At 54.4% G+C, this 19003-nt stretch overlaps 1 protein-coding gene across 2 annotated transcripts; it reads right to left on the bottom strand.

The window, feature by feature from the left end:
* Positions 1–428: 428 nt before the first annotated feature.
* IFT27 (intraflagellar transport 27) lies at positions 429–17414 on the bottom strand. Of its 2 annotated transcripts, none has more exons than XM_058741403.1 (7): positions 16946–17410; positions 11035–11114; positions 10388–10447; positions 9177–9236; positions 7152–7269; positions 6118–6227; positions 429–685 (listed from the first exon to the last, which is right to left on the bottom strand). In XM_058741403.1, exons 1-7 carry the CDS (start codon positions 16977–16979, stop codon positions 587–589), a joined length of 561 nt encoding a protein of 186 aa, XP_058597386.1. In that variant the 5' UTR covers positions 16980–17410; the 3' UTR covers positions 429–586. The 2 variants fall into 2 exon arrangements, with proteins under 2 accessions (XP_058597386.1, XP_058597387.1); XM_058741404.1 differs by having other exon boundaries at positions 631–764; positions 16946–17414.
* Positions 17415–19003: the final 1589 nt, after the last annotated feature.

Genomic DNA, 19003 nt, shown 5'->3' with positions numbered 1-19003 from the left:
AGAGTCAAGCTTAGTACAGAGAATTATGACGGCTGCCAGGCTCCGAGAGGCAGGTCAGTGAAGGAAAACGGCCTGGTTCTCGGCTCCCTGGGCACCCAGGGTTCCCGGCAGCCGGGAAGGGCTGGGGGCCCCGAGGGGGCCGGCAGAGGGCACCGTGTGGTCAGCGACAGTAGCCACTGCAAGGGACCTCTGGCGCCTGCCCAGAAGAGGCAGCAAAGTGAATACGTGAGAATGAGACGGCCACCGGCCCCTCAGCCGTGTGGCCAGTTCCGAGCTGTCATCCCACTGCGGGCTGCGCTCGGTGCAGACCCTCCAGGGCGGGCGGGACCGCCGACTCGGGCAAGTGCCAGCTGCCTCCAGTGAGGGGCCACCAAGGTTCTGAACGCCGCTCCCCAGGCTGGTCTGGAACCGGGGCTGCCCTGGCCAAGAACGGAAGATGATGCCTCTTTACCTTCTTTTATTTAAAGCCGTCATGAAGCTGTGGGAGGGCCGGGGCAGTTCCAGGGTCCCTTGGCCCCGAGGAGCCGCGGCCGCTGGTGGCTCCCCAGCAGCACGGCGCCTGGTGAGGCACAGCCCACCCCGGCCCTCACAGCAGCGCGTGGAACACCTCCACCTTCTCCCGGTACAGGTGGTGGAACTGCTTGGCCAGGCAGCGGAAGGGGGCTTCACAGTTCTCCAGCTCCTTCTGTAGAGACAAGAAGCCGGTGGTGTTACCAGATCACTGCCGTTCACCTCACCGGCAGGGCTGGCGACAACTGCACCCTCTGTATAGGAAGGAAACGGAGATGCCGACAGGTTATGGGAACTTGCAAAAGCCACACGCCTGTCAGTGGTGAAGCTCGGTCTGTACCGGACGTTTCTACAAAGCCTGTACTTTCGGCCACGCTCACCACGTGTGTGACGGGAGATGAGACTGAGACGCGTCCTCCCTTAGGTTTGACTGGGGCCCCGAAGGCCAAAGCAAAATCACAGACGGGCAAGGATGCCCACAGTCACCTTGAGTCAGGCAAGGCCGTGGCACTGACCCCTGGGGTGCCTCTCCCTCACCCCGAGCCCAGTGGGAGGTTCCGAGATGAAGACCGAGGCCCGGGGGGCTCAGGCCAGTGCCGGGGCCAGGCCTGGGAAGCATCGAGGTCCAACTGGGGCTGGCTGCTTTGATGGCCCAGCCAGGAGAGGGTCGCAGCAGCCCTGCCCTGGACCAGCGGTGGCCTGAGCGGGGAGCCGGCCTGGTGTGGCCTTGAAGGGACTCTGCACGGACGTGCTCCAGGAGGGCGATGGCCCCAACAAGAACAGAGGGAGCCAGGCTGCGGCAGGGTGAGGGGGCGTCACCTGTGATCTGCAGGTGGTGGTGGGGGGGGGGTTCTGCCAGTGGGCCCGGGAGGGGGCATCACGGCGGTGCTCCCAAGGCGCCAGCCTGAGACACCCGGCAAGTCCAGAGGGACTGTAGCAGGTCCCAGCAGGGCCACCTGAGCCGCCTCTCCCGCAGGCTGCGGGCTTGCGAGGAAGCACAAGTGTAGGACCTCGGACCAGCGGCCCGGCCTCCCACGGCAGGTGTGGCGGGAGGCATGGACGCTAAGTCATCAGGAACCTACAGAACCCGGCACAGCGCTGTGCATTTTCATCACTGAAGTGAGTATTTTGTGACTGACGGTGCCCAAAGGACTTTTTGTTCTCGGAGAGATGAGGAAAGTTCCGGAGGTGGCCCTAGACTTCTCTCTACGGGGTGGGAAGAGTCGGCCCTCCAGGGTGAATGCGGACGAGCTCTCGGGGAAAGAAAATGGTAGCCTCTCAACGTAGCTACCGCCCTTGCACTCTGTGTGCACGTGTGCATCTGTGACTTACCGACTGTTTTGCAAAATAAGTTGCCAGAAGAAAGAGCCCGCTCCTTTCGGGGCAGAAGCTCAAGCTGTGAACGCCTGAGAACCTGTTTTCAAACAATCCTAGGCAGCTGCCACAAGTGTAGCCTTGACAAGAGGCAACGATACCTCCCCAACGAAAGGGAAGGATTTCCAAACTGAAGAATGTTCCGAAGTCATCGAGCCCACTGCCCTCGTCTTGTAGGGGAGCGGTCTGCGGCCCAGGGCGGGTGCGGTGGCTCAGCTGGTGTGTGCAGAGCCGGGCCGGGGATTCGAAGTCCCCAACGGGAAAAGAGCGGCCTTTCCGCTCCGCCAGCTGGGGCGACAGAAATGCACAACGGAAACCAGTTCTCACGGAGCGTGTTACCCAGACTTTCTAGCAAGGGACATTCCAAGGTGAAGGAGACAAGTTGGCCAAGAGCCGACACAGAGGGGGCGGTGCTGAGGAACGAGGGGGGCCGTCTGTAGGCGAGATGAGAATCCCCACTGTCAAGGACCAGCAGCCCTCCAGTCAGACAGGAGAGAAAGAACTCAGTCACATCGGCAAGGCAGATGTGTGTTCCGGGCAACGCCAATGTTAAATAGTAAAATGTTACACCGGCTGAAAGCATCATTAAGTAAGAAGCGGAAAGAGAACGAGGCCTACACAGGACACACACAGGGATTTCCAAATGAATCTGAAAGCTCCCAGAAGCAACATGTGGGGAAAACACAATATTAAATAATAATATAATATATATATATAAAATATAAACAGTTATATAAATATATATATTTATATAAATATTATTTACATATTATATATTATATAAATATTATCTATATATTATATATTATATAAATATTTATATAAGTTTATATATATAAATTTATTAACATAAACATATATATTTATTAACATAATATATAATATATAATGCATATTTATTTATATTAATATATAATATATATTTATTTATAATATTTATTTAAATATAATATTTATTTAAATATAATATTTATATATAATATTATAAATAATATTAAAAAGTTAAGAAATACAGTGGAGATGAGCCTCTCTGTGTACCAGGGAGCACTCCTGAAGTAGCAGATGTAGACGGAACCATTTTCCGAAGGCATTAAGAGGGTTTGCCAATGACAAGAACCCTGGAACCCTTCTGTTAACCGATCACAGTGTCACTGACATACCCCAGAGGATGTCCGCTTTGTGTGAAAGATCCTTAGAACAGGCTCTCAGACCAGTGCTCAATCTGGCCTATAGTTCTGCCCCTGAGAGTCCCAAAGTTGGTTCTGTGGCAGGCCAGAGCTCCTTCTAGAAGGTCCTCATGCTAGACAGGCCTGCGTTCTAGTCCTGGTCCGACTGCTCATAAGCTGGGCAACCAGGGAGAGCTATGTGACCTTTCGGAGTCTGCTCGGCATCTGTAAGACAGGGACAGCACTGGCTGTCGGCCAGGGCTTCCAGAAGTGTCGGCAGAGAACGTGTGCAAACACCTAGCCCATAGCAGGCCCTCAGCAAACGTCGGTTCTCTCCCTCCCCTTCCTGCAAGAGGAACCCTCCTCAAGAAGGAGGGGATCCTTCTTGAACTTGCTTGCATTTCATACTGTCCTACACTGATGGACACTTTATTTTTCTATTTTAACGTGCTTAACACAACGCTTAACGTCAAATACTGAGGGGTGTTAGAAAGTCTAAGAGGAACTGCAAAAGACCCCAAATGTCCAAAGCCATCCCGAGAAAGAAGAACCAAGTTGGAGGGGTCAACGTGTCCTGATTTCAAACTATATTATGAAGCAGCGGCAATCAAAACAGGATGGCCCTGGCATAGAAACAGATACAAAGACCAACGGAACAGAACTGAGATCCCAGAAATAAAGCCCTGCATACGTGGGCGATAGTCTCTGTGATAAATGATGCTGGGAAAACCAGATATTCACATGCAAGAGAACGAAGCTTTTACAGCATTCACAAAAATTAACTCGGAATGGACTCGAGGTCTGAACTTAAGACCGAAAACCATAAAAGTCCTAGAAGAAAACATCGGGAAAAAGCTCTTGGACACGGAACTTGGCAATGATTTTATGGATATAACAGCAAAGCACAAGCAGCGGAAGCAAAAATCCATAACTGGGACTACATCAAACTGAAAAGCTTCTGTGCAGTAAAAGAAACAACAAAATGAAAAGAGCAGGGGCGCCTGGGTGGCTCAGTCAGTTAAGCGTCCGGCTTCGGCTCAGGCCATGACCTCACGGTTCGTGGGTTCAAGCCCTGCGTCGGGCTCTGTGCTGGCGGTGCGGAGCCTGCTTGGGATCCTCTCTTCCTCTCTCTCTGCCCCCCGCCCCCGACTTGTGCCCTGTCTCTCTCAAAATGAAATAAATAAACTTAAAAAAAAAAAAAAAAAAAAGATGAGTGAGTTCTGGAGATGGAATGAGAAACGAAGAAAGGGAGTCCAACCGCCTCGTGGGTCCCTCCTCTGGGTCTGTGGGACGTCACTGCCGCGTGCAGTTAAGGAGAGCGGAGATGGGCTCTAGGTGCCAAGGCTCAGCTGCGTCTCAAGCAGCACTGGCTTGTACTTCCTGTTTAATGACAGCTTTCTTAACCGAGCTGCCAGGGGTGCTTCTGTTAGCATCAACTCGGGGGACTAGTTAACTTACACAGTTAATACCAAGTGCTTAACTGCGGCCTCCTCGAGCCTAATTTATACCCACACGATTCAACAGCAGCACAACGCACACACAGAGCTTAAACCCGCAGCCCAGGGGTCTGTGACGGCTAATGTGTTGGGGGTGGGTGTCCAGTTTTGAGCCCCACCAAGAGTTCTGGGGACTACGGGACACCGGGGTGAGGAGGCCATAGATGTGAATGGAGGCGGAGGGAATACTAAAATACAGCAAAAGCTTCGTCTGCGAGCATAATTCATTCCGGAAACATGCTTGTCATCCAGAACACTCCTAGATCAGAGCGAATTGCAAGAACCACTGGCTCAATTGTGATCACGTGACGGTTGGCGTCCCGTCCTACTGGCATCAAAGACATCGCTCCTTTATCAAGTTGAAATTTATTACAAACATTTGCTCGGGGTGCCTGGGTGGCCCAGTCGGTTAAGCATCCGACTCTCAGTTTCAGCTCAGGTCATGACCTCACGGTTTCGTGGGGTCGGGCCCCGTGTGGGGCTCTGCGCTGATGGCGTGGAGCCTGCTTGGGATTCTCTCTCTCTCCACCCCACCCCTGCTTGCGCTGTCCCTGTTTCTCTCGAGATAAATAAACTTAAAAAAAAAAAAAAGAAAAAAACAACGTCTGCTCGCCTTGCGGAACATTCGCAGAACAAGTTACTCGCAATCCAAGCTCCTATCGTATGGCCTGATGTGGGTGGCTCAAGGGCACCAAAGATGAGAAACCCCTATCCTCAAAAGCTCACGAATTTGAATTTCATTAGTTGAGCATTTGCAATGATCGGGCCAGAAGGTAAGAGGGACACTTATCTTTGTAGAATCTAGGATTGCAAAACCTTGAGGCAACAACACTATCCAGAAGATGACTAGGGGGAATAATTCCATGTGAAAAAGCAAATATTGATCGAGTGTGTGTTATGCACTAGGCTTTGTGCCAATGTTTTCGTATTCGCCATCTGACTTAATTCTCCTATTTGTCACTCAATGAGGAATGGGAGTTTATTATCCCCATTTTACAGGTGAGGAGCCTGAGGCACCAAGAAACTAACGGACCCGCCAAGGGTCCCACGGTTCAGTCCTGCTGCTTCGCCATCGGTGGGCAGAGAGCTGGCCTTTACCCGCCAAGGAAGCAGGCCGCTTGGGGGGATTTAAAAGGTTCACATCCGCACGGCAACTGAACAGTCATGGGACCTTGGGCGAGTCCCTTCACCTCCTCAACACGGAAGTGGGGCTTATTAAGGGCCCGGCTCCCAGGCCCACGGGACCGTGAGGACCGTGAGATAATGTGCCGGCACCGTGATCCATCCCGTCTCACGCAAATGCCAACGGTCGCTACGATTGAACCCAACGCGCTTGTGTTTCTTATTAAACTGAGATACAACTTTTTCCAGGGCCGGCCGGCCGATCTGCTTTACCGTAGCGCACGAGTGGCTCCTGAGAAAAGATCCTGGACTAGGAATGGGAACATCAGCTCCGAATGAGAACCTGGGTATGGGAGCATACGGACTCCATGCCTACGAGGTCACGTGAGAAACCACACCCAGCAGGGGCCCAGTCCAGACGTGGCCACGGAGCAGGCGGAGGTACTTACCGCGGATGTTTCAAAACATTCCAGGCCTTGGCCCAGGGCCCACGCCCGGGCCTGAGCCGAATCCACCGCCCGTCTGCCGGCCAGGTCTGTCTTGTTCCCCACTAACACACCTACTCGAAAGAAACAACCAAAGCATCACAATGAACTGTGGCAGCCTGGGAGGACAGCTGGAGAGAGAAAAGAGCAAAGCACACGGATTTTGAGGGGTCTGAAACACTGGGGGGGGGGGGGGCTGCCTGATTCGAGGTGGCGAGCACCGGGAGAGAGAGAGGGTCCAGGGCTGGCCCCCGAGGGCCCCAGGACAGGAGGCGGGCTTTGCTTTTCCCACACAGCTCTTGTTCAGCCCTTCTTCTAGACTTCACGTGGATCTGTCTGCCTTGTCTCCTTAAGGCTGCAAGGCGAGGGCCAAATTTATGTGAGCATTTGTGATAATTCCTAGCACATGGAACAAACGTTAAAAATGGTCATTAATACTAATCTCAGGGCTGGGCTCAGAGTCAGGGACTCAGAGGTAATTTAGTTCCATTCCCAGCTGTATCAGCTGCGACTAATTTCTGAGCCCGTCTCTGGAGATCGCTTTCCCTGGTCTCTAATGAGGGGAATTTGTTGATCGCACATAGGGATGAAAAATAAACTGATTTAAAGCATTCAGAAGTGACAATAGGACTTGAATGTTTACTTGCGCCCCACATACAGGAGAAAATGAGGAATTCATCCCCAGGGCTGGCTTTCAGAAATAAAATCTCATTCCTATCACTGCACCTTCCCCGTGTTATCTTGAGTCTCCTCTCCGTCACCCTGCAAGGCTGGGGGTGGGGGGTGGGGGGCGGGGGGCGTCATCTGCCCGTGTTACGGACTCACGGAGGTAGGTGGTGACTGCGCCAAGAGGCAGAGCCACTGTTCAATCCAGACCACCATACTCAAAGCCGGGGGCACCCTGTTTTACACCCGTAGCCACCCCTGCAAGGACCTCGCGCTCGTGGACTTGAGGGACGGAGGTGCTGCTGGAAAACGCAGATGGCCGCAGCTCCTACCTGGGAGGGACGTGCCGGGGATCTGGGACCGGGCCTTCTCCAGCCACTTGCTGCAGTTGGTGAAGGACTGCTCGTTGGTCACGTCATAGACGAGACACAAGACGTTGGGACTCTCCCACTGTGCGGGACGGGCCGGATGAGTGCACGTCAGTAACGGTGACAGCGATTTCTAGGCCGGGAGAAAAATCTGGCCTTCCGAGGGAAGGGACAGGGGGTAGGGAGACAACCTCTAATAGGGATGAGAGTCAGAAAACTGAGCCACCCCGCGGGAGAAAACAATTCACCCAAAGGAACGAAGGGGAGGGCACGGGCTCACCTCCGCACCAGGCTGCCTGCTGGGCGCGTTCTGTGCATGGCTGAGAAACCTCCCGACCCTGCAGAGCCGGTCTCAATATCCCTGCTGCCTAGCTAAAGACACTGGGTTCAGAGAGGGTAACTGACTTGCCTAGATCAGACATGCTTTAATGACTGGGGTAGGACTGAGGTTTTTTTCTACCCAGAAAAGCTCTGGCCTGCCACTGGTTTCATTCATTCGTACTTGGTCGCATTCCTATGGAGGGCCCGCTCTCATGCAACTTACTAGGTTTTTCTGCTTTGCAGGCCTAATAGGCATCCTTTCTTCCATTAGCCAGCCACAGGAAACCTGTTTGTCTCGCATCTTCCTAATAAGGGCTGGCTGTTCCCAATGCAAAGGGCACTTTCTGCTTCTCCTGCAGTGTGCCAGCCCCAGTCCAAACCAGACCAACAACTGGACAGGGCTCACTGTCCCAGTTAAGAACCAGGGCCGTGCCCGCAAGGGCCGTCGCCTTCAGGGGCCGCTCGGAGTCCTGGGACGTCCTGCTGCCCGGCACAAGGGCACAGGACAGCCCTGCTCAGGCTGTGATGCCCGTCCTGGTGTGTGAGGCTCTCTTACCCTGCCCTCCCCTCTGGGCACCCCCATCCTGCACAATTACAGTTTATTTCTGGTGTGTCTGTAACCTCCAGGGTGTGGGGAAGAATCCTTCCTCCCTTCAGTTGTCCTGGCAAGGCCAGCCCAAGATTGGCTCTAGAGGGCTCACTCCTTCCCAAGGCTAGACTGCCACTTGGACTAAGCGGATGAACCCCTCACACCTTCACTCTGCAGACTAACTCAAGAAGTCTTGCTTGATCTCCCCTTTTGTGCATGAGGGAGACACCTCTTTCCTCTAGGCCTCAGTGAGGTGACCCAGGATAGGCCTGGGATCGAGCTGGAGCCAGCATAGGAGCCCCGAGTCAGGGTTTGAGCCGGTGGGTACCAGGTGGCCCTGACTTGCCCAGACACATCCTCCCTTTGCCCAACAGGCCAGCACCCAGGGAGAGGCCGTGCCCACAGCAGGCATGCCGTAAACACCACGGATTGATGCATGAAGCCAAGCCCATGAGAAATGACAATCATCAGATCTCTTTCTTTTAGACAACAAAAAAGGGGCAGAAAACGATTTCTATTAAAATGTGGCCATTCTTGGAAAGGCAGGGGAGGGCTCTGGAGAGCTCAAACCTTGTAATTAGCTCACTGGCCCAGATTAGCAGAACTGTTACCTTGGAAGGTATGGCAAGTGGGATCCTGAGAGGATGGGCGGGTGGGCACGATAAGCCTGGGGCGGCAGGAGGCACAGGGCCCAGAGCAAACCCCGGGGACTGGGCCAAGGTGAGTCTCTCGCTACAGGGAGAAGGAAATATTTGCTCCTGGCATCACCAGCGGGGGCTGTCTAAAGAAGGGGGGCCCACAGTGCTGCAGGGACTGAGTCACACGGCTCCGGCACATTCTGAACCTGGCCATTCCAGAGCTGGGGGCGGGGGAATCACGTGCATGAGCCAGTCCCGCTGGCCAAGAAGCCGCCAAGTCCCAAGGCTGGGAGGAATGGCCCTTGAAGAACTCTGCCTTGGTAGCATTGTCCTCCAGGCAGCCAGGTTGCAGTGACACTGCCGGGAGAGCAGCGAAGGGGTCAACTTTCTGGTGGAAGGGGGCAGGGGCGGGGGTTAGGGAAAAGGTCGCAGGCTACTTGCCAATTTATCCAGCATTTCCGAAAACAGCTCCTTGCCGGCAGAGTCAAAAATGAAGAGTTCCTAGAACCAGAAAGGCAAGTCCCAAGAAAGTCTGCATGTAGAAGGGAAGTCGCTGGCCGCAAGTCCCCGAGACGACGCTGGGCTCACCGCAGACCTGAGACAACCGGCACAACCAGCACTTTCTGTGTGGCGGCTCACCTCTCCTCACCCCGAACCCAAAAATCCCAGGAGTGCTAAACAGGCTGACACGTGCTCTGGTTTCCAAAAGGTCATTCTGCACTTTGTTAACCAAATTGATTTTCAGATCTTAAGACAATTCTTTTTTAAAGCAGGTCACCGAGTAGGCCTGGGGAAGGCGCTTAAAGTAGGACAGCCTGCCATCGGTCTCCGATGGTGGGATTCAGACAGAAGACGGAGGATGACCCTTCCTGCCCCTGACCGAACCTCGGCCAGCCCAGGCGAGAGCCCCTCCCCGATGCTGCTGCTCTGGGAAGTCTCCCCCTTCGGCTCCCCTGGGCACTGATGCCCCCTGGCTGGCTTCTGACCCCGGCACAGGGTCTGAAGGTCAGTGCTGTAATCTGCGTTTCATGCTTTCTCACTGCCTCGGGGGTACCTAAAATTGTGTTTTCTCATGGATCTCTTTAAGAAGGCGGTGATTCTTTTGTTGTTAATGTTTATTTTTGAGAGAGCGAGAAAGAGAGACAGAGACAGAGACAGAGACAGAGCGCCAGCAGGGGAGGGGCAGAGAGAGAGAGGGAGACACAGAATCTGAAGCAGGTTCCAGGCTCCGAGCTGTCAGCACAGAGCCCGACACGGGGCATGAACCCACAGACCGCGAGACCATGACCTGAGGGGAAGCCGGACGCTTAACTGACTGAGCCACCCAGGTGCCCCGTGGAAGGTGGGGATTCTTAAACCTTCTCTCCAGGAAAGCACGTGCAAACATAATGCCTTGCGATTCAATTTCCAGAGCTGTGGACTCCCATACAGGGACCCGGGTTAAGGACCCTGATACTCCAGTAAGTTCTGTGAGGGCAGGGCCCATATCCCAGTCCTCCCAGCCCGTATCAGCGAGTCTTCCCAAGTGCTCAGACAAGCCTAGGCCAAGTGCTGGTACAGTATTCCCTCTCAGGGAGGAAGACAGTGACCACAGGGACTCTGGGCCCAGCTGGAGGAGCGGTGAGCTCTCTCAGGTCAAGGGCACCACTTACCACGCTGTCCCCCGTGTCAGGGACTGGCACTGTCTTCACCACCAAATCCACCCCTGTCGTCTGCCGAGGAAAACCAAGAATATGCGCGTCAGAGGCTCCCAAGAGGCGTGTTACAGGACATGATGAACATCTGATGCCCAGGAGGCAGAAGTGCTATGTTCTGGATTCACTGCTGTAGAAGTCAGACAGGACCAACTAGGCTCCTCCCACTCCTGGCTCACAAGGAGGTGTATATGGTCACCCAGTGGGCCACCGGCCCGTCTGCGCCACAGGCAGCCTCACGCCCTGTGGCTCGTGGAAAAGTGATCTCCACGTGGCCACTCAAGCAGCCTCCCATCAGATTGTAGGGCTTCTTAAGGAATTCTGGAAAGTCACTCCCTCAGGGCTGAAGGACGATCATTTCTCTTTAAATTCTTTTTTAAGTTTATTTATTTATTTTGAGAGAGAGACAGTATGAGCAGGGGAGGGGCAGAGAGGTGGGAGGGGAGAGAGAGATACCCAAGCAGGGTCTGCATTGTCAGTACAGAGCCCGGCGCGGGACTCAAACTCACAAAAACAAGAGTCGGGTGCTTAACTGACTGAGCCACCCAGGCGCCCCCAATCGTTTCTCTTTAAGCCTTGGCCAGCCTACGATTCCCACGTCTCACCAGGGTGTAGTTCTTCTGGAAATGGGCTCCATCGCTGCGGAAGATCTGTGCCAGGGCGGTCTTGCCCACTGCCGGGTCTCCTGTGAGGTCAGAGGAGGAGAAAATCATCATTTCTGTCCTGATCTGGCTTGAGAACCGCCCCCTGCCCCCCCCCCCCCCCCCACTCCAGAGCGCTAAGTTAGAAACCAGAAACTTCAATGAGTTTTCAGAGAAGACGTACTTGGCTCTCAAGGGGACTTGGGAGGTGGCCGGCAGGGCCACGGGTCCGGGAGACCAGTCTTCAAAGCCCCGTTGCATTTCTTCAAGGGTAATCCTTTCATCCAAAAGAACTGACCCAGAAGGTAACAGAGCTTAAGGAAGGCTTCAGAGCACTCGGAACAGAGCTGACACACTGTTTCACTGCACACACCCCATGGGGAAAAGCTGTCACTTTCAAACTTGAACGTACTTTGAAGTCTCGAAGGTAAAGGGCTCAGTCTCATAGGCTCACCTGCCTAACGGAACCAATCTGAGTTCAGAGCTCCCATACTTAGGACCCTGCGTGCTTCTTTCGGGGGGGGGGGTGGCGAGAGCTGGGAGGGTTTCTGCATTTACGGGAAGCAAGGAGTCTGCCTGCTACGTCGGCCAACCTGAAATCCATTTCCAAGTGACACGTTCCACTCCGGCCTCGGCGTGCCCAGCAGCACTGTGGATCCATCATCCCAGGGGCCTCCCCACGTCTGTCTACAGTCTATCTACAACAGCCACCGTTTCCCCCGAGCTTGCTTTACACCTCCCGGGGTTTACCTCCCCGCCTGCCTTCGTGGGTCGACAGCCTCATGAATCGGTATCTCCAAACTAAAGGTTTATGTCATAGTTTCAGTTTGAGATCTGGACCTTTCACAAGACTGTGGGGAGCAAATTTTTTTTTTTAAATATTTATTTTTGGGAGACAGCGAGACAGAGTGCAAGCAGGGGAGGGGCAGAGAGAGATAGAGGGAGACACAGAATCGGAAGCAGGCTCCAGGCTCTGAGCTTTCAGCGCAGAGCCCGACTCGGGGCTCGAACCCACGAAGCGTGGGATCATGGCCTGGGCCGAAGTTGGATGCTTAACCGACTGAGTCCCCCAGGCACCCCTATGGGGAGCAATTTAATCTGGAGGCTCTCCATGCCCACCCCTAGTCCCCCTGTCCCACCCCCAACCGCTTCCCCATGACCCTGCTCTGCCTCTGGCCATGCCAGCCTTGTTCTCATTCGTGAGATCTTCTGGGCCTTGAGTGTTACAGATTCTCCTTCCGGCCCAGGCTCCTCAGCAAAGCCACCAGTGCGTTCGTGTCCGTCTGTCTTGTGCCCTCTGGGGCGATCGCCCTGCTTTCGCTCTGTTTTACAGTCGGCTTCCAGGTGCCTCTTGACTTCTCCGCAGCCCACTGCTCTGTTCGCTTTTCCGTTTGGACTTTTCCCACCTATATAATCTTCTCTTGCGAGGCCATTACTTGCCTACTTGTGGCATTTCTCCTGTGCACCCATCCAGGGCTGAGTGAGCTACTCAGTCTTGCTTTTCTGTTTACCACCGCGTCTTAGAAGGGAACCGTTCCCACGGTCCTGTTCCCTCCTTCCCAGCCCCCACCCCCTACCGTGACCGTCAGCCTCACTTGCCAGATGAAGCTTCCGAGGCTCAGGGAAAGCTGGGTAATCGGGCGCAGGATTCCTACATCTCACTCTTCCCGCCGGACCCCACTCCTCTCCTAGCGCTCAGGGACACTCCTGACCCGTTTCTAACACTGCCTCTGCAGGCCCCCATCGCCGCAGCCTTGCCTGACATCAGAGGCGGCCACGGGCTGCACGGTGGCCGGGTACCCATCCATCTCCGAACAAACAGAGCATATCACTCTCCCTCTTGCGCTCTGTCTCCACCCGCTTGACTCCAATTTTGCGTCTGAATCCAGTTGGAAATTGGCTCTTCCTGCTCGTGAAATCCCCCACAGATTTGTTCTAGTTAATTTCATAAATCTTCCTTCCGACTGTCAGTCAGAGTCACCCACACTTATGGAAAACCTCGAGCGTCGGCTGAGGAGGGATCCGGCACAAGGAAGGGAAGTAACTGATAAACACATCTGCAGAGCAACACGATGACAAGTGCAAAGGCAAACAGCGCAAGCTGAGAACCAAAGCATCTGAGGGTGCGTCGAGGAAAGGAACGAATGAGCAGTTTCCGGCAGCGAGGCCGACTTCCTCGGGGTGGTAGGGGGGAGGGGGCTGAGCCTGGGGGACAGAGGGAGGGACGCCTGCAAAGGCACCATGCGAGGTCACTGCCAAGTCCAATGGCTTTTTCTCGGCTCCCATGCTCCTTGGTGTCTCTGAAGGTTGAGTCAGCCCGAAGCAGTCCCCTCCCGCCTGGCCCCCGTGTCCTTCCACTGGCCTGGTTCTCCTGCCTCCGAACGTGGGCACTCCTGTGGGTCTGTCTGCTCCCAGTTAGTCTGTCCCGTTTACTCTCTTTCCCCTGTCACTTCTCTCTCCCATGCTTGGTCTCTATCTCCAACAACCCGTGGATGTTTGCACTAGAATGCTGGGCCTTCAGCCGATCTATCTGTCGACAGCCAGGCTTGCGTCGCACCCCCAGGTCCCAAGGGGTCTTGCCGACCTAACCCCCTTGTTGTGCCCATGTCACCAGGTGCTCACGCCTCCCAGCTGTACCCAGGCTCCGGCAACTGCCGTCTCTATCTGCAATTGCCTCCGCTCTATCTCAAGCCCGCGTTACCTTTGTCGTCCCTGAGGACAGCGCACTGGTTGCCTCAGGCCTCAGCCCGGGCTCTGTGTCCCGCCCCGGGTCGTGGGAGCCGGGACTCTGCTAACGGGGGTCTCCTCTGCCAGGGCCTTCCTGTCCGGCTCTGCCAGTGCACGTTCTAGAGAAAGACTGGCAGGTGGGGGAGGGCGGATGGACTTGCCCCTTTCCCACGTGCCTGCTGTCTAAGCAGCGCGTTGGCAATGGCCTTTTTACTTCTCTCCAGTTTATTACTGGACCAGCCTTTTTACTCCCGCTCGGGAGACACCAGCAGCGGGGGGACAGTGCCCTCTTCTCAGCTGTGCATCTCAGCTCCTCGGGGAGCTCTCTTCCTGAGCTTCCGACGACCTGTCTGCCTCCCTGCCTCCCTCAGCCCGGGGCGGGGGGGGACCCTTCCTGTAGCTGCTCTAGGTGCTGCCTTCCTGTCCCTTCATCCTTCCAGGACCTGTTTGATGGACATACCACAGGCAACGCTCACATCCCACTTGTTCCCCAGCTGTCCCTTACGCCGCATCTGGGCTCCACGCCCCTGCGCTCTTGACCTTCGAGAAGCCCTGAGAGGGAACCTCCCTCCAGGTCTCCCTCTTGTCGTCACCCGTGAGGCTCACGGCTGGCAGCATGAGACTTTTCCGAGCCACCTTCTGGTGAGGTGCTATTCTCATCCCCACTGCTACCAAGGGGCAGTAAACCCAAGTCCCCACTCCAGCTGTGTGACCTTGGGTCAGCGATCTCTCCGGGCCTCGGTTGCCATTTCTATAAAAGGCGGACAATAAGCACCTATCTCGTAGAATCGTTAGGAGGACGTAATGAGCTCATATGGGCAGTGCCTGACATACTTCAAGTCATATTTAAGTGGTTTTTAGGTAACTACAACAGATAAATGTCAAGGGTTGTCCCCTCTCCTCATCTGAGCCAGAACAAGGAGCAGCTGTGCTCTGAGGGATTTCTCTGGTATCTGGGACACAACCGGCACTCTCTTTGTGTTTGCTTGATTATAAAGTATTATGCACGTCTCAGCCTTTCCGTGAGTGTGGGGGCTGCCCTGGTTCACCCCCGTAGTCCCACTGTACCTTGCACGATGATTCACACACAGGTGCTCACTAAATATCTGTTGAATGAATAAAAGCACTTGAACTGAGTATCAGGTCCCTCACTGACTAGTTATAAGAGAGGGAAAAAAAGACAGATAAACTCAATTTAAAGAGTAGGCCTGGGAGGGGAGAGGAAAAAAATAAAACCAGTGGGGAGGGGGGGTGGTGTATGTGGTGGGGCCAGTGTAGAGAATGAGACTCTGGTGGGTGGTGGGGTAGGGGGGCCTGATTCGCTGTGCTGAGGTCTTTCGGGTCCGGGAAACTTCCAAGAGGAAATGCCCTCAAGGCCCTGAAAGGAGGCTGAAGTTGAGGACTAGATTGGAGTTCAAGAATCACTCAGGCAGTGGCTGAAATCAGGTGAAATCGTACCTGGGGGCTCGGTGTCAAGAGGGGCAAAGAGTCTAGCATTGAGGCTTGAGGACAGTATAGCCGGAGGCTAAACACAAAGCCCTGGAAACCAGATCACCTGGGTCTGGAGGCCAGCTCTGCTGCATCCAGCTGTGTGACCCAGGGCAAGTGTCTTACCCTCTCTGGGCCTCAGATGCCCCACCTGTAAATAGGATGCCAAATAATACCAGTCCCTCAGGGTTCTTGTGAGGACTCAGTGAGACACCTGTGTTGAGGGTTCGAGTGCAGTGTTGGCACACAGAAGGTGCTCTGTAAGTTAGCCCCGCGGGATGGAAATTGAATTAAAAAGGAAATGAGAGAACAGTCAGAGAAGCCCATTTAAAAAAATACACAACTTCAGAAAATAAAAACGTTCTTACCTCATCCGCAAGGAAACTGAGGCTTAGAGAAATGCTGTGCCCAAGATGACACAGCCCTTCAAAGGAACAGTCAGAATTACTTTTGTTACACAATACTGCCTCTCCTGGCACTCTGGAAACTACAGATCTCTCTTGAGAACCACCAATTTTTTTTCCTCCAGTGTGATCTGAGTTAGTACTGTCAGGCATCTTTCTGTGTCACCCTTTTCTTTTCAGATTAGAAAGGCCATTAAAAATATCATCAATGTCAGTCTGGAAGAGAGGAATCAAAAGGGGAATTTTTTTCCCCCTCTATATCATTTCTTTCATGAGCTGGTCAGGGAACCCTAGAGAGATCTCGGGGTTCAACGGTAACACAAGTGAAGAGTTTTGCAGCTGGGCAGGTTTGGGGGGCTGAGATCCTGCCTAGGACTTTCCTTCACGAGGGGGTGACCCTGGGCAAGAGACTTGACCTCTCAGTGCCTCGGTAAGATCAAACAATACAGCACCGACCCCAGTGTGCTACGGTGAGGGGACTGAATGAAGTGCCTGTGTCCGGCATGCACTAAGGACTCAGTAAAGCACATCTGTGTTCAGGGGCCCCAGGTCGAAATCCTGGCAAATATTTTCCTGAATGTGCTGACATACAAAGGGAACAATACAAATAATACAAATGTGAATGCCACATTGGCATTCATTCCACAACTAGTTACTGAGTACCTCCTGGGTTCCAGATATTGTTCAGGATGCTTGGGACGTCGGAGTCAACCAAACAGAGATTCCTGTCTTTGGGGGATTCAACATTTATAACCTCCTGAGTGCAGGGTAGCATGGGAAGTCTGGCTCTTAAAGACAACACACATGGCCCTTTTGCAAACTCTGGTCGACTGTACATTACGGTTTCCCATCCCTGTTACCAGAGGGGGTGCAATCAGGACAAAAAAAATCCCACAACTACTGACTACCAAAGTTACCGATGCCTAACACTGGGATACACCACATGGTTTGGATGAAGCATTTATGGCGTGCTTAGCCTGATTTTTTTTTTTTTTTTAAGGAGTCTACTCCTCCTGAATATAGTTTAAACTGGTGAAGGTGGTCTCAGGGTATGACAGGGAGCGGGGATATCTGCTGGAGCTACAAATGTGCCCTGGAAGAGAATTCTTCCACCCCTAGTGGCATTTACTCTATCAGTAATCGCATTAACTCGTCTTTGGAAGAGAGAAAGGAAAAGAGGGTAGGCAATTACGCGAACAGAAGCTCTCAGTAACTTACGAAGTCTCTGGATTCTGGAGACTAAATTTCAAACTCACCTGCCAGGATGCATTTGGCCGCCAGCTTCACCATGGTAACCAACCACCTCCGCGGACCAGACAGGGGAAAAGCGGCTGCTAGAAGCGTCGGGTGGGGGGGTGGGGGGGGGACTGCCTGGGAAGGGAAGTGGGGACGGCAGACACTCAAGGGGCCTGGGGCCGCGGTGCGGACAGGGACAGTGGGGTCCGGACCCTCTGGGCTGGGGGCGGCTATCGCGCGCGAGGGTCGGGGCGGAGGCGCAGAGGAGCGCCAGACGGGGCCCGGCTTCAGGCCTCAGAAGGCAGCCTGGAAGGTGCGAGCGTGGCGACGGGGCTCCCGCTCGTTCCCAGCCTAGCTCCTGGCAGTGGGGATCGGGAAGCGCGACGCCGCAGCCATCCGACCCCAACCCCAGCACGGCGCCAGACGCGCTCCCGGGGCAACCACTGCCCACCTACCCCGCCTCCTCCTCCTCCTTGCTGACCCTCGATTGGCTGCGGCCAAAAGCTCCCACCCCACCCCGGCTCTCGGAGGCCAGTGGGAGGAGGGGGCGGGGCCCATAGCTCCCCCCCGGCCAGACACTTCTTAGTGGTGTCTGCCCGTCAAGCTCACTCCGCTAGACGAATGGCTACTGGAGATATCAATCATTTCCACCTCCCGCCCCCGCGCCGCCGAAAAGTTCACGGAAATGAAACTCCCAGCCTCCTCCAGCCAGAAGCGGTGAAAAGAGAAGCTTTCTGATTGGCCAGAGGCTGGCTCGGACCATCTTCGGGAGGAAGGGGGATTCGTCGCTCCCCCCGCCCTTCCGGAAGTGAGTTCGCCCAGGAGGGGCGCGTCTGGCGCGCGGGAGTTTGCAGCGGCGCCTGCGCAGTAACGTGGCCGCCGCTGCCGGAGCGGAGCTGTGAGCTGGTTTGACTTCGCAGAGGTTTTTTTGGTTCCAGGTCGCCGGCTCCTGGGAGCAAGGCTGTGTCGTGCATCAGGAAATCCGATTCTTGCCCCGCATCCCTCAGGGAAGTCTTGTTTTAAAGCCCAACGATATTATGCCCTGCAAAATCTAAAATGTGAAAGTATTTCTAGTGATGTCTGTGAAAAGAAGGGAGAACAAGGAAACTTTGATGGGGGGGGGGGGGGAAGGGGTTGGACTCGGGACTTCGAAGTGCTTTCCGCCAAACCCGTTTCCTCGCTTGTAAAACGGAGAACCTATGAGCTTGCACATAATGAATGAAAGCCGGCCTCCAGGACGTTCCCCAACACACGGGGAGGGTGCACCCATCTCCGCTGACTTTCCGGGGAGGCCCCTCTTGCTCTGTGGTCCGGAAACCAGGCTGAAATCACGGCCGTCGTCCCGGCCTCTTCGCTCCCCTTTAAAGACGGGCTAGCAGAACCCGCCTCTGGGGTTGTCCTGAGGAGTCAAAGAGGGAAGTGTGTTAGGTGCTCAACAGTGAGTGTTGAATGGATGAAAGAGAAGAAATTTATCAGGACATATTTGGCTTATCACCATCATGGTGATGACATCATGGCTAGATGTACCCCCGTTGTCACTCCTGCTGCCCCTCCCCAATCTGGGATGGCTGGCTGGCTGAGAGGGAGGAGAAGCCCCTGGGTGAAGACGCCTGCGCAACGGGTATTCCCATCACTTACCGTTCAGTGACCAGGCACTTTTCTCAGCTGCCCTGTGACTTTGTGTGGCCGCCAGCCGCGTGCAGGGCAGTGAACACACACACACTCACCCAACTGCTGTGAAGGTTTCGGCCTTCATAGGGAGTCAGAATGCCCCTGCCTGGCCTTTCTGCTTCCCCCTCCAGGCTGTGCTGTCCATCATGACCTGGTTAATCCCTCAGAGGACCCCTTGACTGAGTCACCCTCCTGAGGCAGGTGCGTGGAGCTGAGACACAGAGACACATCCAGGGGTAGCCTTCTGGAGCCTCCATTTTCTCGTCTGCGAGGGGGTAATGGTGCCTCTCTCGTAGGCTGTTGTCCTCTGCACCACATCCACTCCTCCTCTCGTGGTTGCTACTCTGATTTTGGTCAGCACCATTGTAAGAGCATTTTGGATTTTTCCAGTGAGGTGCTAAACCCCG

This window comes from Neofelis nebulosa, chromosome 8 (assembly GCF_028018385.1).
Source record: "Neofelis nebulosa isolate mNeoNeb1 chromosome 8, mNeoNeb1.pri, whole genome shotgun sequence".
Taxonomy (NCBI): Eukaryota; Metazoa; Chordata; class Mammalia; order Carnivora; family Felidae; genus Neofelis; species Neofelis nebulosa.
This window is presented reverse-complemented; position numbering and strand designations above follow the sequence as displayed.